The sequence below is a fragment of the Marmota marmota genome, unplaced genomic scaffold (assembly GCF_001458135.2).
Source record: "Marmota marmota marmota unplaced genomic scaffold, marMar, whole genome shotgun sequence".
Lineage (NCBI taxonomy): Eukaryota > Metazoa > Chordata > Mammalia > Rodentia > Sciuridae > Marmota > Marmota marmota.
Window position 1 is genome coordinate 17,806,376 of NW_026000174.1, and position 22,535 is coordinate 17,828,910.

The window sequence follows — 22,535 nt, forward strand, 5'->3', positions numbered from 1 at the left end:
GTTAAGAGAATAAAAAAATCCAGATATAAATAGTAAAGATATTTGCTATCCTTATATCTGAAATAATAGTCATATCAAATGCCATAATTTTGTTTTTCTTTAAGGTTGAGTAATATTCCATTGTGTATATGTACCACATTTTCTTTATCCATTCACCTGTTGAAGGGCACCTAGGTTAGTTCTATAGTTTAGCTATTGTGAATTGGGCTCCTATAAACATTGATGTGGCTTTGTCACAGTATACTGATTTAAGTCCTTTGGGTATAAACCAAGGAGTGGGGTAACTGGAGAATATCATGCCAAGTGAAATAAGCCAAACCAAAAAAAAAAAAAAAGGCTGAATGTTTTCTCTGATAAACAGACGCTAATCCATAATGGGCGGTGGGGGATTAAGGAATTTTGGATTGTGCAGAAGGGAGTGAGGGAAGGGGAGAGGATGTGGGGTTAGGAAGGATTGTGGAATGAGACGTATTATTACCCTATATACAGGTATGATTATATTCCCGGTGTGTTTCTGCACCACGTACAGCAAGAGGAAGGAGAAGCTGTGTTCCATTTGTGTACAATGTGTCAGAATGCATTCTACTGTCATTTATAACTAATTAGAACAAACTTTTAAAAAAGAGTCATACTAATAATTAAAACACCTGAAAAATCAATGACCCTTAACAACTTTTGTTTGTTTGTTTGTTTGTTTGTTTTGGTACTGGGGATTGATCCCAGGGGCACTTAACCACTAACCCATGTCCCCAGCCCTTTTTAATATTTTATTTTGAGACAGGTCTCACTAAGTTGCTTAGGGCCTTGCTAACTTGGTGAAGCTGGCTTTGAACTCATGATCTTTCTGTCTCAACCTCCCCAAGCTCCTAGGATTACAGGCATGCCCCAACATGTCCAGCTACAACCTACTTCTCAAATGGAAAAAATTCTGAAAAAGGAATGTCACATGAATGTGTTTATCCAGGGAGTTATATTATTACCCAACAGAAATTCATATCTTTGTGTACAAAAACAATGAAGTAAATATGTACCAGAAACATCAGAGCAGAATCAGAGCCCCAATTGTAACTCTTAGCTACTAAGAGTAAGGGAGTGAATATGGATTATAATCATACAATAAAGACACTGTGCAAAAATAGAAATGAAAAAAAAAACACCACTACATAGGAACATGTATGTTTTTCACAAATTTGATGAGTATAGAAGCTGAACAAACATACAAAATATGGACTTTAATTTCATTGACATAAAATGCTCGTAATGAATAGTGGTGGACTAGTCTGACTGGTGGACCATGTAGGAGTGTAATGGGCTTTTAAGGTACAAAGTTTCATTTCTTGTTTTGGGTAGCAATTACTGAACAAATTTACTCTGCAGCAAATTTGTTGAGCTAGACCTTATAATTTATAATTTTTTATATTTCTTTATATAAATGAACTTCCATAAATCTTTTACTAAATAAAAAAATTCTCATTAAAGAACTTCATGATAGACATATATGTATATATTATCCTTTCTCAATATTGCTTTGTTCTCATGTCAATAATTAATTTAGTTGAATATAATTGTCTCATTAAAAAATAATGTGTTGCTGTATTTGTATATCTTTTATACATATGTCTAAGACTAATAAAAAAATAACTCTATACAAAGTAGAATAGTGTTTCTGAGGAAGAGTTTTAAACTGGAAATGAACCGTGTTCTCCATCAATCAGAAAATATTAAATTCCCAATCTCCAGTAACAGAAATTAGCAGATATGACAATCCCCATGATTTAATATTTGGTTATCTATGTACCATAGATTTATGAAAGATGGTGTTTATTCCTCAAACAACATACTGTGTATGAGAGAAGATAGGTAAAAATACAAACAAAATAAATTGTGGTTGATTATGACAGAGGTAATGATAATTCAGCTTTAAGGGCTTGGTGAATGTTGAGCACTATTCTAAATGCTTTAAAGAAAGCCCCATGACACCTTTATATGTTGGTAATCACTTTATGCATTTTTAGAAATTAAAAAAAACATGACATACAATTGGGTTAAATAGTTTTCCCAAAGTGGCAAAGCAAGAACCAGAGCAACAATATAAATCAAGTTCCAACATCCATGCTCTAAATCATGTATGTGCTGTGTTGCAAATTTTCTATGAGAAGAGAGTAAGACCCCTTGACTCTAGACCATTGATGCTATATTCCAGTCTTCCATACCTTATTTAAAAATTCATTAAAAAAAAATCACCCCTCTGCTTGCCTGTCTTCATGTGGACCACATAGGAATGGAGGATGTAAAGAAAGCAAAAGGGGAAACCAAGGACTAGAGATTGAATCACATGGGACAGGGCTCTAGGCTCACACTGGCTGCAGTCAGTCACATATTGAAATGTGGGGAAGGAAGGTGGGGTAGAGGAAATTATTTTACTTCTGTAGAACTAATGTCTTGCTCTCCTCTAATTTTTATGTATTCCTTAATTTAGGGACAGTGATTGGAATTTCTCAAAGACAGTTGGGGAAATCACTCCCCCAAGAAATCCATTTGCAGTTCAGATCCTAACTGGTCTTTATTTGCTTCCATAGCTTGAAAGAAATAAACACTCTCCTACTAACAGGACTCAAGTCAAAGTTGGGGTGCAGACAGAAATCTTGAGGACCACTGTTAAAACTCCAAATCCCTAAGGCTCAGGGTGCAAAAATGATGTAAGAAAGGAGACAGAAAGAGAGGGAGGAGGGAGGGCAGCGAAGGAGAGGCAATTAGTGCCCTAAGTGAGGAATGGTCTCTGGGGACACATTTATGAGATAAATGTTTCTACTAGCCAGGCTCTGGTGCATGTTCTGAGAAGATGGTGTTATAACCAAATCCCTCACAAAGCTAAAGATTTGAAATTGCTGACAATGGCATTGAAGAATGGAAGAGAACAAGGTTTCAGGTCAGTGAGGGTATATATTGAATTTTCTCACTGAAGTCTCACACTTCATTGGAGACTGAAGGCATCAGCATAGAGTAAGACAGGGACTAGGTAGCCAGGATCTCAATAAGAAAAAAGCAATGGCATGATATGTGAAGATCAGCTGAATAATAATAGTCTAACGTCTCTGAAACCTGGCTACTTTAAGGGTTACCTCTTCACCTGTAAAACTAGTCTTAGGAGAGATTCTGAAATACACAAGGCAAACAGGAAGCAACCTGGAGGATGGATGGGACGATTTGCATGCTTCTACTTCTTTCTCTCTTCCTGTCTGACCTTGTCCATTTTAACCCTGTGCTTTTCTTCATGGAAATCACTTTCCTACAATTCCAGATTAAGTTCCAAACAGAGACTCCCTACTAGATTCTTGAAGATGTGTAGCCCTGAAATCATCAGTAGTTCAAACACTTGCTGGATAAAAGTCTTTATTTGATCAGAGATCAATCTACCAAGTCAAAATTGAGCTTGGGTGTAGCCTGGGAAAAATCTGCTTCTAGATCAAGTACGGTATTTACATACCAGTGTATCTTTAAAGCCTGGAAACAGTCCCAGTGTAAAGAGGCATTCAATATCTTCAGAATGAAAACAGGAGAGTTTTTTCTTTTTATAACCCTTATAAGGACCCTCATGATCTTACCAGGTATTGGGGTTCACAGCTTTACCTTCAGAATTAATGAGCCACCAGGCAGGGTGCGCCAATCTATGTGCTTCAATGATTTGAGAACCTGTCAACATTCAGGTATGTAAGATGGTTAGAGGGTCAATCAATATGAGTAGGCAAACCAACCAGTGATTTAAAGAAAGAACACAAACTATGTGCTGGGAAGAATGCCAATAGTCAAGCATTGAAAATATGAGCCACAGGAAGCCAGGTAGAGAAGTAAAAGTGTGAATCATGGTTTATCCAGAAAAGAGGGATAAGAGACGATATTTATAAGTGACAAAAATGAAGGGAGAAATTAAGGGTCTTTGATAAAGGAGAGAGTGACAGGACAAGTAGGGAAAATATTAAAAATAAGGATGATGAGGAAAAGTCTCAGTAGGGTCTCTCTTGGTGTCTGCATGTGGCCCTCAATTTATGTGCAGGAGTTGGACACTTTGAATTTCACCTTCTCATTTATGAAACAAGTCCACTTTAAAGCACAGACTCTGGGAAAAGGTGAGTGATTGCAGGGATGCGGGAAAGGTCTTGGGTCTTTAACGCCTGCAGAACTCACAAGTTGTCTCATGAACCTCAGAGGCAGCTCTGAGTAAAGCAAGTAAATACTCAGTTACTCATCACAAAACACAAGTGAGGTAGCAAACCAGACTGTACTCCTAAAGATTTCACCCACGCCTGATGTCATCCTAACCTACAGTGGATGTTTGATGAATGGATTACCTTCATTCATGACCAATACAAATCTACAAAATAGCAGATGTAGGCTATTGTAAGAATTCTACCAAAAAATGAAATGTGTGCAGGGCTGCAGTGTCTTGACCCATGATGAAAACTCAACAATTATTCATCTCTTACTTTTGCTTCTCAGCACCATCTTCACTTTGTGTCCCATCTCTCTTTTTTCCCCCTCTCTCTTTTTCTTCATCTATTATATGTCTACTTATTATTAGAACACAGTCACTTAGATTAATATTTCGTGTTACCTTTTCTCCCTAGCTCTCTTAAGTCAGAATTGAAATTTACTAAGGGGAAAATTTATTTGTTTTCACCACACAATGAAAAAGAAAATAACCTTTTAGGTGATGGGTTTATTAATTAGCTTCATTATGATCATCATTTAATAGTGTTTACTTACATCAAAACATCACATTGTACACTTCACATGCATACAATTTATGTTTGCCACTCCTGCTTTCTTTTTATATATATAATGTATATATTTTAGTTATACATGGACACAGTATCTTTATTTTGTTTATTTATCTTTTATGTGGTGCTGAGGATCAGACCCAGTGCCTCACATGTGTGAGGCAAGCTCTCTGCCAGTGAACCACAACCCCAACCACACTCCTGTTTTCTTAACCCTGCATAAGTTGCCTATTTTCTGAGCCTTTCACTCACAGGCAGGGGCTAACAATTCCTGGTTTTTCACTCTTGAGAACAGAGTTGCTTGTCCCCCAGCTTCCCTCAGGGTAAATGCTACAGGGTCAAAGTCCTCTTTGGCTGTGTCAGAAGTTCCCACACTCCCCACTGTCTTTTCATTTTCTCCTGACACCCAGACACATCAACTGCTGCTCCAATTAATTGGAATTTAATACTTTCACTTACAGTCTAAACCACCATCATTTCCTGTTTCATAGGCTTCCTAAGAAAATTCTATCATTGGACATATCAGAATAATTCTGAGGTGTACTTACCATGATGTCTATATCAATATCAAAAACTCACAACTGAGAATACTTTACGAAGTTCCCCACAGGCAATTGTCTTCTAGTATCATTTACAGATGATGACACAAAATATCAAGATTATGTGACTTCCCCAAATTCACTATTATTAGAAGTTAGCAAAGGTGAAACATTAACCAAACTCTTTTGAATATTAAAGCACTATAATTTTAGATACATCCCCCATACCCAGAAATGGGCAAAAAGAGGTCAGGTGAACCATGCATCAGTTCACACCAAGATATTCTTTCCATACATGTGGACTGTATAGTCTATATCAACTTCAAAAGAAAGTAGCTTTGTTTTCTATGATTGGTACAACCAGAAGTTACCTTAACCGGATAATACCTTAGAATTCCAATGAGTCACAGATTCTTCTCAATTTTAATAAATCCTATGAGAATTTGTAGCTTTTATTTTTTAATTAAAAGCTTCTTACTACAGTGATAGATGCTTACCCATGTTTATAGCAGCACAATTCACAATAGCCAAACTGTGGAACCAGACTAGTGTCCATCAATGGATGGAAGAATTAAGAAAATACGGTATATATATATACAATGGAGTTTTATTCAGCCATAAAGAAAAATGAAACTATGGCTTTTGTAGGAAAATGGATGGAACTAGAGACCATGATGTTAAGTGAGACAATTCAAACTCATAAAGCTAAGGGTTCCATGTTTCTCTCATATGCAGAAGCTAGAGAGAAAAAGGAAAGAGAGATGGGTGTGGATCTCCAAAATGTCAAGGGGATAGCAGTAAAAGAAGAGAATCTAGGGGTGGAAGTTATGAAGAGCAGACTTAAATGCTGCAGTATGATATTGGCCCACTTATATTGTTATATTGTGTACGTGTATGAATATTAACAATAAATCGCATCAATATGTACAACAATAATGAATCAATTTAGAAGTGAGGAACTAAAAAATAAATAAAACCAAAACAAAACAAAATTTCTTCTTGAAATGCCTAAATAATCAATTTCTAATTCTGCATCTCTAATTAAGGGATATGCAAGAATAGTTTACCTTGTGCTTTTACCAAATAGTGCCTTGAAATAATTATCATAATATATCATTCTACTGCTTATTCTTATATCTATGTTATATAGTTTTGAATTCTTTGAAACAGTTCATAAATAAGTAGAACATTACAATGCTAGACAACTTAAAGTTTATTTTTTAGGAGATAACATACATGCAAATCAATCTGTTGACATTTTGTTGATTCCAAAAAATCTCTAGACCTTCATCAGTTCAGTTTTCTTTCCAAACACAATGCACATCACTCAAACCCTGAAATTAATTATTTCACTTTATTCATTTATGTTTTTTTTATATTTTGTTCTTTATATTATTTTGCCATAGCATGTCCAACATTGCTTAGAATCTTTTTTTCCTACTCATCTTCTAGGCTTCACATACTCTGGGAAAATTTCATATTTGTCCTCAATACCACCAATCACGATGAGGAGCAGTATGACAAACAACCTGTAAGTACTGACTATTGACTTACAGTGATTTCTTCTTTCACTTTGTTTGGGTGGTAGAACACACCAGGACGTCAATCAGGTCTACTTACACATATTGCAGTATGTTCCCCAATGGCCTTGCATATACTATAAGCCCTGAATAATATGTAGAGTTGTTATTTATACATCTTATTCTCTCATACCTAGGAATCTACAAGAGATTATTAAATTATCCTCTTTGCTGTTACTGGAAATCAGAAAAAATGAACATCTTATGAACAGGTAGCATTCTCAGCGGACAACTTCTAAATAACTAGTCTTTATTTCTTCACCTGAAAAGAATATTTTCTTTTTTTGCAATACTGGCCATGTGGTTCAACACTACTACCTCTCCATTCCTGCTCACAGGCTTCCCAGGCATGGAGAAGGCACATCACTTGATTTCTATCCCTTTATTGGTGGCCTACATCTCCATCCTCCTTGGCAACGGCACCCTCCTCTTTCTCATCAGGGATGACCATAACCTTCATGAGCCCATGTACTATTTCTTAGCTATGCTGGCAGCTACAGATCTTGGAGTGACATTGACCACAATGCCCACAGTGCTAGGTGTTCTATGGTTAAACCACAGAGAGATTGGCCATGGGGCCTGCTTCTCTCAGGCATACTTTATCCACACTCTTTCTATTGTGGAGTCGGGGGTCTTGCTTGCCATGGCCTATGACCGTTTCATTGCCATACGCAATCCCTTAAGATATGCTTTCATCCTTACTGACACCCAGGTAATAAAAATTGGGGTGGGAGTATTGGCCAGAGCTGGTCTATCAATTATGCCAATAATCATTCGCCTGCATTGGTTACCCTATTGTCGATCCCACATTCTCTCGCATGCATTTTGTCTACACCAGGACGTCATCAAGCTAGCCTGTGCTGACATCACCTTCAATCGTCTCTACCCAGTTGTGGTTGTATTTGCCATGGTCTTGTTGGACTTTCTTATCATCTTTTTCTCCTACATATTGATTCTCAAGACTGTAATGGGCATTGCTTCTAGAGATGAACGGGCCAAGGCCCTCAACACATGTGTCTCCCATATCTGTTGCATCCTAGTCTTCTACGTCACTGTAGTAGGACTGACATTTATTCACAGGTTTGGGAAACATGTTCCTCATGTGGTTCACATCACAATGAGCTACATCTACTTCCTTTTCCCCCCTTTTATGAATCCTGTCATCTATAGCATTAAAACCAAACAGATTCAAATTGGTATATTTCGTCTATTCTCTCTACCTTGTTGTAAAGTAAGACTCACTGCTCTCTGAGTAATAATTCTTTGAAAATGATTAATCTGATTGTGTAGGCAGGAGCCACTAAGTAAAAAGATTTCAAAGCAAACCAACCAGTCCCTCTGCTATTTATGTCATCCTTCTTGGCTATTTATTTTTTATTTTTATATGATAAAATATATATACAATAATAAGAACATTTCTTAAGTGTAGAATTCCAAAGTTAACTGATTTCCCCAGGTAACCCATACATTCAGTGAGCCTATGGCACCTGTTACATAACTACACACACTTATGTGGTTCTCAACTCTGCAATATGGGTGACAAATATATGAGTCAAAGTTCATAATATTCCATATGGTCTGCAGGTATTGTCACTTATACATCTAGAAATAAGCTCTTTTAAAACCTCAGACATGCACCAAGCTCTCTTGCTCATATAGTGTTGGCTACTATTTCTAGAAAATAGCACTAAGTGAAGAAATGGGTGTTAATCTGTCCTCAGTTTAGTGTGGATACTCTGGGAAAATATATCTGTGAAAAGTATGTCCAGTTAAAGTTTTGATAAATAATCTTCAAATAATAATGCTGAAAACCATACTTTCACAACAGAGATAAAATTCCAATTCTGGAAAACCATCACCTTGATGAGTTTGTCTCAGATATTGCTGAACAAAGATAAGTATTCTCATGTAGTGAAGTGGTACTAAAAGTCTAGATAGGAAATCCCTCATAAATATGACTTTGTGGGTGTTCTTTTTTATAATTAAAGTAGCAAAGTTGACATTGTTGATAAAGATGGAGGCATGATACATGTAGTAGCAAGTATCTGTATGGTAACGACTTAGCCATCAGGGTGGAGAACTCCATATAGGATCATGCAAGAGAAAGGATAATTCAATAGCCTAAAAGCTGAACTCTGAATCATTGAACTACTATAACTCCATAACTGTGGTATGCATGGTGGAGGTAAAATCCAAGTCCATGTAAGCCAACCTGGAGAGGAGCATGGACTTGATGAGGGAGAGTTCTGTCTTTATCTTTTCTAGGATGATGGTGTTGCACACGAAGAGAGTGTTGACAAAGCAGAAGTTTATAGACAGCCAGGCAGGGAGGCCTCACAGCTAGAGATGTTATGAGAAGGAAATGGAAAGTTCTTTGTGTTTGTCACCATATGACTGGTGAAGGCATTATGGATGCCAACCCCGCTCTCTGTCTTAAATCTATTCCAAAATCTTGGATATTGTTAAAATATTTGAATTATACGGATGCAATCATGGATTTAGGAAATGTTCCACAATTCCTTACAAAATGAATGATGATCATTCTAGAAGACCCTGAGAAAATGGACAAATTTGGGAAAGTGGACTAAGAGCATCTTTATTGTTTTTGGAGCTTGGGAATTAGACTGGTAGTCACTTTACCTTAGTCCATAAAGTGAGAGCTTGAAATGACTTAAAGCGGAATATTGGCATTGAGTGGATTGATGAGGAAGCAAAATAAATAAACCACAGATAAGTAGGAATGTGCAACACCAGAGAGATTATTTGCTTTATAAATTCAGGCAGTTTTCTGTGCAATCTGGGTCTGCATTTATGTCACAGTCAGATGCTGACGGTCATTTGGTTTTCCTGAGTGTTGTTCTCCAGGCAGTGGTCCAAAAATCCAGACTTTTTCCAGCCTTTAAGTTTACCATATCAGAGGGAGAGTTCTGTCCTTATAGAGGGAGCAAGAGTGAATGATAAGAAGTGCTTATGCTTTGGTCAGAAACACATTATTATCTCTACAATATTTGAGTCAGAACCTTACAGATGTTATCTTAATCACAAGAGCTGCTGGAAATCTAAGAGAAATACATAGATTTTAGTTATCAACATTGTATCTGCCATCATAGTCATAGTTTCTTAATCTGTAAAGGATGTTACTATAGTACCCAGCTTCCAAAGTTACTGTGCATATTAAATGTGCTAATATATCAGTAATGCCTTCTGCATAGTATCAGCCATAATAATTACAATTATTACTATTACTACTAATATTATTACCTTCTTGACATTTTAAAAATCTATGTTTAATTTTTACTTTCATGTCATTGTACATATTCATGGGGTACATTGTGATATTTCAATACGAATATACAATGTGTCATTACACAGGACATGATCAGATCAGGGCAACTGATATATGCATTACCTCAGACATGATCATTTCTTTGCTTTGAGAACATTTGAAATCCTCTCTATTTGATATTTTGAAATATACAATTAATAGCTGTCAACCATTTTTGACAACTTCTGTGCTATGGAATATTAGGTGTATTTCTCCTATGTGACTATACCCCTGAATTGTTAATGACTTCTCTCTATTTCCCATTTTTCCCCAGTTCTCAATCTCTAGTAGCCACTATTCTATTGTCTAGATCAAGGTTTTTATTTACCACACACACAAAAAAAAAAAAAAAACAAAAACATTATTTGTCTTTCTGTGTCTACCTTATTTCACTTAAAATAATGTCCTCCAGTTCCATCCATGTTGATGAAAATAACATATTTTGTGAATTTTATGGTTGAATAATGTTCCATTGTATATGTACCACAAGGTTGCTACCATTCATCCATGGATGAACACCTGGGCTAATTCTATATGTTGGCTGTTATCAATTATGCTTATATTATTATTGCCATCTTTAGATGATCCTAATGTGTCTGTTAAAGTTGTGGGGGTTTGGAGCAAGAACATGAAGATCATCATATAGTCAAGAATTAAACATGTATCCTGCCAGTTACAGTGCTGTACACCTGTAGTCCCAGTGACTTGAGAGGCTGAGGCAGGAAGATCGTGAGTTCAAAGCCACCCTCAGCAATTTCATCAGGCTCTAAGAAAGTTAGGGAGACTCTGTCTCTAAATAAAATTTTTAAAAAGGGGCTAGGGATGTGGCTTGCTTAATGGTGAAGCACCCCTGGGTTTAATTCCTGGTACCTAAACACAGAAAATAAAACAACAAACCTGTATCCTTAAGTATCCTTCTCTAAAAAGAGAAGTTTAGTTCTTTCTGGGAAAACATCATAGCAAGACCAACACCTTTCAGGAAAAATCACTTGCTCTATATTCATGCAGAACCAAACAGGGCCAAGCAGTGCTGAGATATGTCCCAAGGCTAAGAAAGATTTTGGAAATTGTGTGCCTGGGAAGAGACACGCTGCTCTGTTGGTGACTAAAAGGCAGATGTGAGGTAAACTTCTCTTCTTCTCAGATAAAATGATTAGTCTAGAAATATTTAGAAGGTTATACCCTGTTCCTTGTGTATAAGTATTCTGTGAAAACAGAAGGAGATCAGTGGAAGAGAGTAAGATTGAGGGGGAAGAAAGAAAGACAGGAAAAGGGAGAAACTATGGAATAAAAATGAGCAAATTATGCTATGTACATATACACATATACCACAGTGGATTTCACCTTTGTGTAAATTCACAAGACACCACTAAAAAATAAATAGAAGACCTGTAAAAGAGAGGAATAGAGAGAAAGAAAGGGGAACAGGAAGTACTAGGGACTGAAAGGGAACAATTTATATTTCATGCATGTATGGTTATGTCAAAATGAATCTCTCTACTATGTACAACTAAAGCACTTTAATAAAAACATTTTAAAAACAGAATACATAGCCTTGCCAATGTTTTTCCCATTTATATTAGAAACATCTACCCTCAGACACTCTTGGATATGATACCTTGAGTTACCCAGCCACAGAAATGTGAAGTCCAATGCAGAGTGTGGTAGATGGTCTGAATACTCTCAAGTTCCATCTGTCTAGCACAGAAAAAGAAAGAAACTTGTACCATGTACTCTTTCTATGGATGAATCTGTTTAAGTTGCACATTGTATAGTTTTGGACAAATTATTTTACTTATTTACGTAATTGACACAATTGTCATGTCTTTATTATAATGAAAAGAAACCTGGAAGTATATATGTGAGAATCAGGTAAAAGTGCTCAGTACAATGCCTAGCAACAGTGTATCCTGAGGACCTAATTGACTTTATCCTGTTGTGATTATATCCTGAGCTCTTGTGAGAATCTAGGCTCTACTTGTCAAATTTCCTCAGAAAAAATCTGGTATTTCCCCTTGTAGTTATAAAGCTGAAAGCTAATGCTTATTCTTATTGCAATTCATTTTGTGAGTTTTGATTCCTGTTCTTCAGCTGTCCACAATGATTTTGGATCCAGCTGCTCCACAGTGATAACATTTAACACTGATACCAAGAGGCTGGGGCGGATGATCAGAGGCGTCAAGACCAGTGAATACAGCGAGGGGAATTGGTCAGCAGCCAGATAAGGGAGTGGTTTGGGAAGGGTGTCTCAGGAGGGAATGCTCATGAGCTGGATGGAGAATAAAGAAAAGAGGAGAATGACAAACACAATATAGACATGCCAAGACGAGAGTGATTTCTATGAAGTGAATGAGTAAGACAGCAAAGAGAGAAGAATCTGGCCTTTCTATATATTTTTTGGCATGCATACATGAGTGTGGAGCAAAAAATCCCATCATTAGAACTATAATGAACCAACAAAAAAATGAGAAATTAAAGATAATAAATAATTTGGGCATGGAACCATTCTGACTGAGAGAAATACCTCAAGGATAATCATAGAAAAGGGTGGTCAAAATTGAGTAGACATGGAAGTTGACATCAACCAATTGAAAATAATTGAGAATTGACAGACAGTTACATCCATGTGATATGGGATCCATATAAATGGTACTACTTAATTAAAGAGGAGTGAGTTATTGATAAACCCAACAACAAAACATCTAAACCCAAAGGCTTTATACTGAATTATAGACTACATGATTTTTGTGGTAGGACACTCTTGAAAAGATAAAATAAAATAAAATAAAAAAACCTATTGAGATAGAAAACAGATCAGTGGCTGCCAGAGTTTGGGGATAGAGTTTGTTACTAAAACAGTATTGAGGGAGATAGCTTGGACTGATGGAACTATTCTATATTAATTTTACAGTATGCCAATTAACACAGAAAGACAGAGACATAGAGAGAAACAAAGAAAGAAAGTCAACAAACCAGATCCAATACAATTTGATTTTTTAATAGATAAGAAAACTAAAGAATGTCAAATGTCAGGAGAGAGATGAATCATCTGCCCATGGCTTCTACATGCATGCATGCCTAGGCATAGCCAAGCTCACAAACCACAAATGAAGAAGAGGGTGCATGATAGGACCTAGAGAAAGGACTGTTTAGAGGTCTGGTAAAATGTTTGGAAGTGGAACGGTGAAATAAATCTCTCAGATTTCAAGTGAAAAAAAACAAAAGGAAGGAAAGAAACTTTATAATATCTTCACTACCATGTTTAAGTCATTCATTAAATATCCAAACATTATGAAATAATTGCCGAATTCCATGTCCATAAACAGGATTATGGAAGTTGTGTTGCTGAGATGTTTCTGCTGTCTCTTCTCAAAAAACTGCAGAATGGGCACAAACATGAACTAAATTAGTTCCTGTAAAGCTCTTGGAACAACACCTGGAACAGGATGTTTGCTATGAGTGAGAGAAATTAAAGTGTCATGAGTTCTATAAATTAGCCCTAGCCACACCACACAAAAATTTTATTTTTCTAAAGAAGGCATTTGGGGATTAATAGAACAGTAGGAAGCCATCCCTGGGAAGATCTTAAGCTGACAGGGCAAATCACAGGATGTGAGGGAGAATAGTCTTCAGACTGCAGCCCTCAGAGAGAGAGATGGCCATGCTGCCTACATTCAGGTCAGTCCTGACTCAACATGCTCTGTATAAGGAGGGTCTAAGGCTCAGCAAACTGGGTGGTAATGATCCCGAGAGACTTTTCTAGAAGTTGTACTTCTTTTGAAGAACACTGTCTACTTCAGTTGTGCAATAAATGTCTTTATATATTGCTGTATCACTGAATGGATGTTGACCTATTCATGAAAAGGGTTTTTAAAGTAACCAATTATTTTAAAAAGGAATACATAGGTTATGAGTTTTATTTAATAGTCAAAATCCTTTAATGTGCATTTGTTATTTATTCACATTAAGTAATTTTTAATATTCATGCTTTTTTCATTGATTTTTTTTGCAGAGGAACCTTTTTTATTTCTATTCTTTGATCTTTTTTTTTCCTTTTTTTATTATTAGCTGTTTAAAACATTATAAAGCTCTTGACATATCATATTTCATACATTTGATTCAAGCAGATTATGAACTCCCATTTTTACCCCGTATACAGATTGCAGATTCACATCGGTTACACATCCACTTTTTTACATACTTCCACACTAGTGTCTGTTGTATTCTGCTACCTTTCCTATCCTCTACTATCCCCCCTCCCCTCCCATCTTCTCTCTCTACCCCATCTACTGTACTTCATTGATATAGGCTGTTTAAAGATCAAAACTGTATTATGATATCTCCTTTTTTCAATACATTTCAAAATTATTTATTTATTTATCCTAATTAGATATATATGACACTTTGATTCATTGTACACAACGCAGCATAACTTTTCATTTCTCTGGTTGTACACAATGTAGCATTGCACCATATGTGCAATCATACATTACCTAAGGTAATGGTGTCCATCTCATTCCACCATTCTTCCTGCCTCCATGCTGTCTCCCTTCTCTGCCCTCCCCTTTGCCTAATCAAAGTTCTTCCATTATTCACATGCCGTCCCCCACCCCATTATGGATCAGCATCCGATTATCAGAGAGAACATTTGGCCTTTAGTTTTTTGGGATTGCCTTACTTCACTTAGCATGACATTCTCCACCTCCATCCATTTTCCTGCAAATGCCATAATTTCATTCTCTTCTAATGCTGAGTGATATTCCATTGTGTATATATACCATAGGTTCTTTATCCATTCATCTATTAAAGGTCATCTAGGTTGCTTCCACAGTTTCACTATTCTGAATTGAGCTGGTGTAAACTTTGATGTAGCTGCATCACTGAAGCATGCTGATTTTAAGTCCTTTGGGTATAGACCAAGGAGTGGGATAGCTGGGTAAAATGGTGGTTTCATTCCAAGTTTTCTAAGGAATCTCCATACTGCTTTCCAAATTGGTTGCACCAATTTGAAGTCCCACCAATGATGTATGAATGTGCCTTTTCCCCCATATCCCGGCCAACATTTATTGTTGTCTGTATTCTTATTAACTGCCATTCTGACTGGTATAAAATGAAATCTTAGCGTAGTTTTGATTTGCATTTCTCTAATTACTAGAGATGTTGAACATTTTTTCACATATTTGTGATTGAATGTTTATCTTCTTCTGAGAAGCATCTTTCAGCTCCTTAGCCTATTTATTGTTGTTGTTGTTGTTGTTGTTGTTGTTTGGTGTTAAATTTTTTGAATTTTTTATTTATTGTGTATCTGACATGCATATGGCAAAAATTTGCTCCCAAAATGTAGGCTCTCTCTTCACCTCATTGTTTCTTTTGCTGAGAAGAAGCTTTTCAATTAGAAACCATCTCATTTATTGATTCTTGATTTTATTTCTTGTGCTTTAGGAGTCTTATTAAGGAAATTGGGGCCTAATCCAATGTGATGAAGATTTTAGCCTAATTTTTTTTCTACTAGGTGCAGGGTCTTTGGTCTAATACCTAGGTCATTGATCCACTTTGAGTTGAGTTTTGTCCAAGGTGAGAGATAGGGGTTTAATTTCATTTTGCTATTCATGGATTTCCAGTTTTCCCAGCATCATTTGTTGAAGAGGCTATGTTTTCTCCAATGTATGTTTTTGGTACCTTTATCTAGTATGAGATAACTTGATTATGTGGGTTTGTCTCTCTGTCTTCTATTCTCTACCATTGATCTACATGTCTATTTTCTTGCCAATACCATGCCATTTTTGTTATAACTTTGTAGTATAGTTTAAGGTCGGTATTGTGATGCCTCCTGCTTCATTCTTCTTGCTAAGGATTCCTTTGGCTATTCTGGGTCTTTTATTTTTCCAAATGAATTTCATGATTGCTTTTTCTATTTCTATGAGGAATGACATCGGGATTTAAATTGGAATCACTTTGAATCTGTATGGCACTTTGGGTAATATAGCCATTGTGACAATATTAATTTGGTCTATCTAAGAGACCTGGTCCTTTTTAATGTTTTATTTTGAAACAGAATCTCACTAAGTTGCTTAGGGCCTCACTAAGTGGCTGAGGCTGGCTTTTAAGTCACAATCCTTCTGCCTTAGCCTCACAAGCTGCTGAGATTACAGGCATGCCCCCACTACACACAGCTACAACCTACTTTTTAAATGGAAAAAAATGCTGGAAGAAGTATGTCACATGAATGTATTTTTTGTTTAGGACCAACATAAATTCATATCTCTGTACACAATAACAATGAAGTAAACATGTAGCAGAAACATTGGAACAGGACCATTTGTAATAATTCCAATTGTAACACTTAACTACCAAGAGCAGAGGAGTGATTATGGGTTACAGTCACTGTGCAGAAATAGAAATGCTAAATGGGAACATGGATGTTTCTCACAAATTTGATGAGTGTAGATGATGAACACACATACAAAATATAGACTTTGATTTCAAAGACAAAAAAATGAGGTGAAACTAGTCTGAGAGGTGGAGCAAGTAGGAGCACGAGGAGCTTTTAAGTTACTGTCAAAGTCCTATTTCTTGTTTTGTGTAGCAATTACTGAACAAACTTATTCTGCAACAAATTTTTAGCTAAGTCTCTATAATTTGTTCATATTTCTTATACAAATAAACTTCCATAAACCTTTCACTAAAAAAAAATGCTCATTAAAGTCCTTTGGGTATAGACCAAGGAGAGGGAAAGCTGGGTCAAATGGTGGTTCCATTCCAAGTTTTCCAAGGACTCTCCATACTGCTTTCCATATTGGCTGCACCAATTTGCAGTCCTACCAGCAGTGTATGAATGTGCCTTTTTCCCCACATCACATTGTGTTATATATGTGTAATAAGAATTGTGATGCATTCTGCTCTCATGTATTTAAAAAATAAAAGCAATTTAAAAAATGTTCATTAAAGACCATACGCACGCGCGCGTGCGCGCACACACACACACACACACATCACTGTGTATGTATATATATATGTGTGTTTCTGACATAAATTATATGTATATAATTTCCTTTCTCAATACTTTTTTGTTTTTGTTACATTAATAATTTAGTTAAATCTAATATGCTTAATGAGAAAAGTAATGTATTTCTGTATTTGTATATCTTTTATAATATGCCTATGACTAATATGCAGTAGACATTTTTAAAAAATTCTCTGCTAAGTAGAATAGTGTTTCTGAGAGTTTAAAATGGAAATTATCTTTGTTCCCCATCAATCAGGAAGCAATATTAAATTGCCAATCTCCAGGAACAGAAATTGGGAAACATGACACTCCCCTATGATTTAATATTTGGTTATCTAGGCACCATAAATTTATGAAAGATAGTGTTTATTTCTCAAATAACATACTGAGTATGAGAGAAGATAGGTTAAATACAAATAATTTGAATAAATTTGATTGATTATGACAGAGATAATGATTATTCAGCTTTAAGGGCTTGATGAATATTGAGCACCATTCTAAGTGCTATATTTTAACTTAGTTAAATCTAATCTTTACATAAATTACATAAAAATTAAATCTAAGCCCCATGACACCTTTATGGTTAGTCATTACTGTCTGCATTTTTAGAAATAAAAAAAGAAAAGACATGACATACAATTGGGTTAAATAACTTTCCCAAAGTGGCAAAGCAAGAACCAGAGCAACAATGTAAATCAAGTTCCAACATCCACACTCCTAATCAGGTGTATGCTGTATTGCCAATTTACTATGGGAAAAGCGAATAAGATCACTTGACTCTAGACCATTGATGTTATGATTCCAATTTTCCATACCTTACTCAAAACTTCATTAAGAAATTACTCCGATTCTCTCCATGTCTTCATGTAGACCACACAGAAATGGAGGATGTAGAGAAAGCACAAGGGGAACCCAAGGATGAGAATGGGTTGCTCCACTTTCTTGTAATTGAATTACAGAAGGACAGGGCTCTGAGCTCACATTGGCTGCAGTCACACACAAAGATGAGGGGAGGGAGGGGGTGGAGGGAATTCTTTTATTTCAGTAAAACTGATGTCCTGCTTTCCTCTAATTTTTATAAATTCCTCATTTTAGGGACAGTGATTGGAATTTCTCAAAAACATTTGGGAAAATCACTCCCCCAAGAAATCCACTGTAATACAGATCCTAACTGGTCTTCATTTGCTTCCATAGCTTGAAAGAAATAAACACTCTCCTACTAACAGGGCTCAAGTCAAAGTTGGGGTGCAAACAGAGATCTTGAGAACTGCTGTTAAAACCCCAAATCCCCAAGGTTCAGGGTGCAAAAGTGATGAAAGGAGAGAGACAGAAAGAGAGGGAGGAGAGAGGGCAGTGAAAGAGGGACAATTAATGCCCTAAGTGAGGAATGGCCCCTGGAGACACATTTATGAGATAAATGTTTCTACTAGCCAGGCTTTGGTGCGTATTCTGAGAAGATGGTGTTATAACCAAATCCCTCACAAAGCTAAAGATTTGAAATTGCTGACAATGGCATGGAAGAGTGGAAGAGAACAGGGTTTCAGGTCAGTGAGGGTATACACTGGATTTTGTCACTGAGGTCTCCCTGCAGGTACCAGGGCAGACTAAGACAGGGGCTAGGTAGCCAGAAGAAGAAAAAAGCAATGGTATGATATGAAGATCAGATGGATAATAGTCTGACAACTCAGAAACCTGACTACTTTAGGGGTTACCTCTTCACATATACAAAAAAAAAAAAGGCCTAGGAGAGATTCTGGAACATACAATACAAACAGGTGTGTGGGAACAACCTGGAGGATGGATGGGACAACTTACGTGTTTCTACTTCTTTCTGTCTTCCTGTTTGACCTTTTCACTTTTCTGACTTCCATTTTAACCCTGTGCTTTTCTCCATGGAAATCACTTTCCTACAGTTTCTGATTGAGTTCCAAACAGAGAATCTCTACCAGATTCTTGAGGTGATGTAGCACTGAAATCATCTGCAGTTCAAACACTTGCTGGAGAAAAGTTTTAATTTGATCAGAGATCAATCTACCAAGTCAAAATTGACCTTGGGTGGAGCTTGGGGAAGATCTGCCTCTATTCAAGGATGTTGTATACATAGCTGTGTATCTTTACTATCTGGAAAAAAAAACGTAGAGTGGATACAGACAGTTGTTACCTTCAGAACTGACAACAGGAGAGTTTTCCTTATCATAACCTTTATAAGGACCCTCATGAACTTACCAGGTCCTAGGGATTCACATTTCTACCTTCAGAATTAATGAGCCACCAGGCAGGGTGTGCCAGTCAATCTATGCGCTTCAATAATTTGAGAACCTGTTGGAAGTCAGGGATGTAAGATGGTCAGAGAATTAGTTAATATGTGTAGACAAACCAATCAACGACTCTGAAAAAGAACACAAATTATGTGCTAAGCACCATGCCAATAATCAAGCATTGAAAATAAGAGCTAAAGGAAGCCATGTTGAATAAACAAAAATGTAAATCACAGTTCATCCAGAAAAGAGGGATAAGTGAAAAAATATAAGTGGTAAAAAAAAAGAGGAAGGAATCGGTGCCCTTGATAAAGGAGAGAGTGACAGGATAATTAGAGAAGAGATTAAAAATAGGGATGATGAGAAAATCTCTGAATAAGGTCTCTCTGAGTGTCTGCATGTTGCTGTCCGTTTAGATGCCACATTTGGAGACTTTTGATTTTAACTTCTCCTTTATGAAACAAGTACACTTTAAAGCACAGACTCTGGGAAAAGGTGAGTGACTGCAGGGATAAGGGAAAGGTCTTCGATCTTTAATGCCTACGGAACTCACAGGTAGTCTCATGAAACTCAGAGGCAGCTCTGAATAAAGCAAGTAAATACTCAGTTACTTATCCCAACACAGAAGAAAGGTAGCAAGCCACACTGTAGTCAGGCAAGGGTTAACAATTCTGCTTTTTCACCCTTGAGAACAGCTGCTGGTCCCCCAGCCTCCCTGGAGCTAAATCCTACAGCCTCAGAAGTTCCCACACTCACCACTGTCTTTTCATCTTTGCCTGACACCCAGATGCATCACCTGCAGCTCCAGATGAACTGGAATTTAATACTTTCACTTACAGTCAAAACCATCATCATCTTCTATCTGTTTCATAGGCTTTCTTTTATTATTATTATTATTATTATTTTATTATTAGTTGTTCAAAACATTACATAGCTCTTGACATATCATATTTCATACATTTGATTCAAGTGGGTTATGAACTCCCATTTTTTCCCTGTATACAGATTGCAGAATCACATTGGTTACACATCCACGTTTTTACATACTGCCATACTAGTGTCTGTTGTATTCTGCTGCCTTTTCATAGGCTTTCTAATAAAATTCTATCATTGGACATATTTCAGAATGAATAATCATGAGTTGTACACACTGAAATCTCTATATCAATATAAAAAACTCAAAAGTGAGAATACTCTTTATGAAAAATTTCCCCATTGACAATTCTATTCTCTCTTCAAACTTTGTGTCTACAACATGATTGAGTAAGATGACAACTACCAGTGTTACTTATAGATGATGGCACCAAATCTGAAGATTATTTGACTTCCCAAATCCACTGCAGTTAGAAGGTAGCAAAGTTGGAACACCAATCACATTCTGAGGATTAAAGCACAGTAATCTTTGATAGACATCTCCCCCAACAATAGGCAAAAAGAAGTCAGGTGAATCATGCATCATTTCACACCAAGATATTCCATAGCATGTGAGCTGTACAATCCATACCAAAAACAAAAGAAATTAGCTCCGTGTTCTGTGGTTGGAACAACGAGAATTTGATTGCCTGAACCAGATGATACCTTAGAATTTCAATGAGTCACAGAGTCTTCTCAATTTTATTAAATCCCATTAGATTCTATAGCTTTTAAAAAATATTATTTTTAATTAAAGGCTTACTTACTACAAGCACACCCATGTTTATAGCAGCACAATTCACAATAGCCAAACTATGGAACTAGCTTGGTATCTATCAATGGATGAAAGGATAAAGAAAATATGATATATATACATAGTTCAGTTTTATTCTGCCATAAAAAAAAACAAGTGAAACTGTGGCTTTTACAGGAAAATGGATGGAATTAGAGACCGTCATGTTAAGTGAAATAAGTCACACTCAGAAGTCTAATGGTAATGTTTTCTCTCATATGCAGAAGCTAGAGAGATAAAGGAAAATATAGATGATATTGGAGCTCCTAAGAATCAAAGGGATATCAGTAGAGGTAAAAACCTAAGGGTGCAAGTCAGTGAGGGCAGGTTAAAATGGTGGAGAATGATATTGGCCAAAATATATTATTATACTGTGTGCATGCATGAATATGTAACAACAAATCCCATCAATATGCACAACTATAATGCACCAATAAAAAAGGCAATAAAAAATAAAACCAAATCAAACAAAATTATCTTTTTTAATTTTCCTAAATAATTAATTTCTGTTTTCTTCTCCAAATAGTTTATCTATTGCTTTAACCAAACAGTACCTTCTAATAATTACCATAAAACATTTTTTCCTGCTCATTTTTATATCTTTAAAATATAATTTTGAATTTTTTAAAATTCAAATGCATCAGTAAGTAGAGTATTACAATGCTAGATAACTGAGAGCTGTATTTCTTTTGGAGATAACATACATCTACATCAATCTGATGTCATTTTGTAGCTTTGCAAAAGTCTGTAGACCTTCCTCAGCTCAATTTTCTTTAACATATTGCACATAACTTAATCCCTGAAATTAACTATTACATTTTATTTGTATATGTGTTTTTTTTATTTTTTTCTTTATATTATTTTGCAATACAGTGTGTCCAACGTTGCTTAGAATCTTTTTTTCTACTCATCTTCTAGGCCTCACATACTGTGGGAAAATTTCATATCCACCCTCAATACCACCAGTCACGATGAGAAGCACGAAAAACACTCTGTAAGTTCTGACACTATGATAGCACTGTTGACTTACAATGATTCCTTCTTTCAGTTTATTTGGGTAGTAGAATATACAAGGTCTATTCTGCACATATTGCTGTATCTTCTGTGTATTCTCCAATGACTTTGCATATAGTAAGTCTTGAATAATATGTAGAGTTGTTATTTATACATCTTATTCTCTCATACCTAGGAATCTTTGAAAGATGATTAAATTATCATGTTTGCTGTTATTGGGAGTCAGGACCAAAGAACATCTTATGAACAGGTAGCGTTCTCAGCGGACAACTTCTAAATAACTAGTTTTTATTTCTTCCTTGAAAAGAATATTTTCCTTTTTTGCAATAC

The 22,535-nt window shown here is 36.1% G+C and overlaps 1 protein-coding gene across 1 annotated transcript; it reads left to right on the forward strand.

The window, feature by feature from the left end:
* The first annotated feature begins 7,192 nt into the window (after nucleotides 1-7,192).
* On the forward strand, nucleotides 7,193-8,149 carry LOC107157262 (olfactory receptor 51B6). The gene has a single exon (XM_015503613.2). It carries the CDS (start codon nucleotides 7,196-7,198, stop codon nucleotides 8,147-8,149), a length of 954 nt encoding a protein of 317 aa, XP_015359099.1. The 5' UTR covers nucleotides 7,193-7,195.
* Nucleotides 8,150-22,535: the final 14,386 nt, after the last annotated feature.

Excerpts from the sequence above, each read along its gene's own strand:
- LOC107157262 (XM_015503613.2), top strand. The coding sequence starts at position 7,196 with ATGTGGTTCAACACTACTACCTCTCCATTCCTGCTCACAGGCTTCCCA.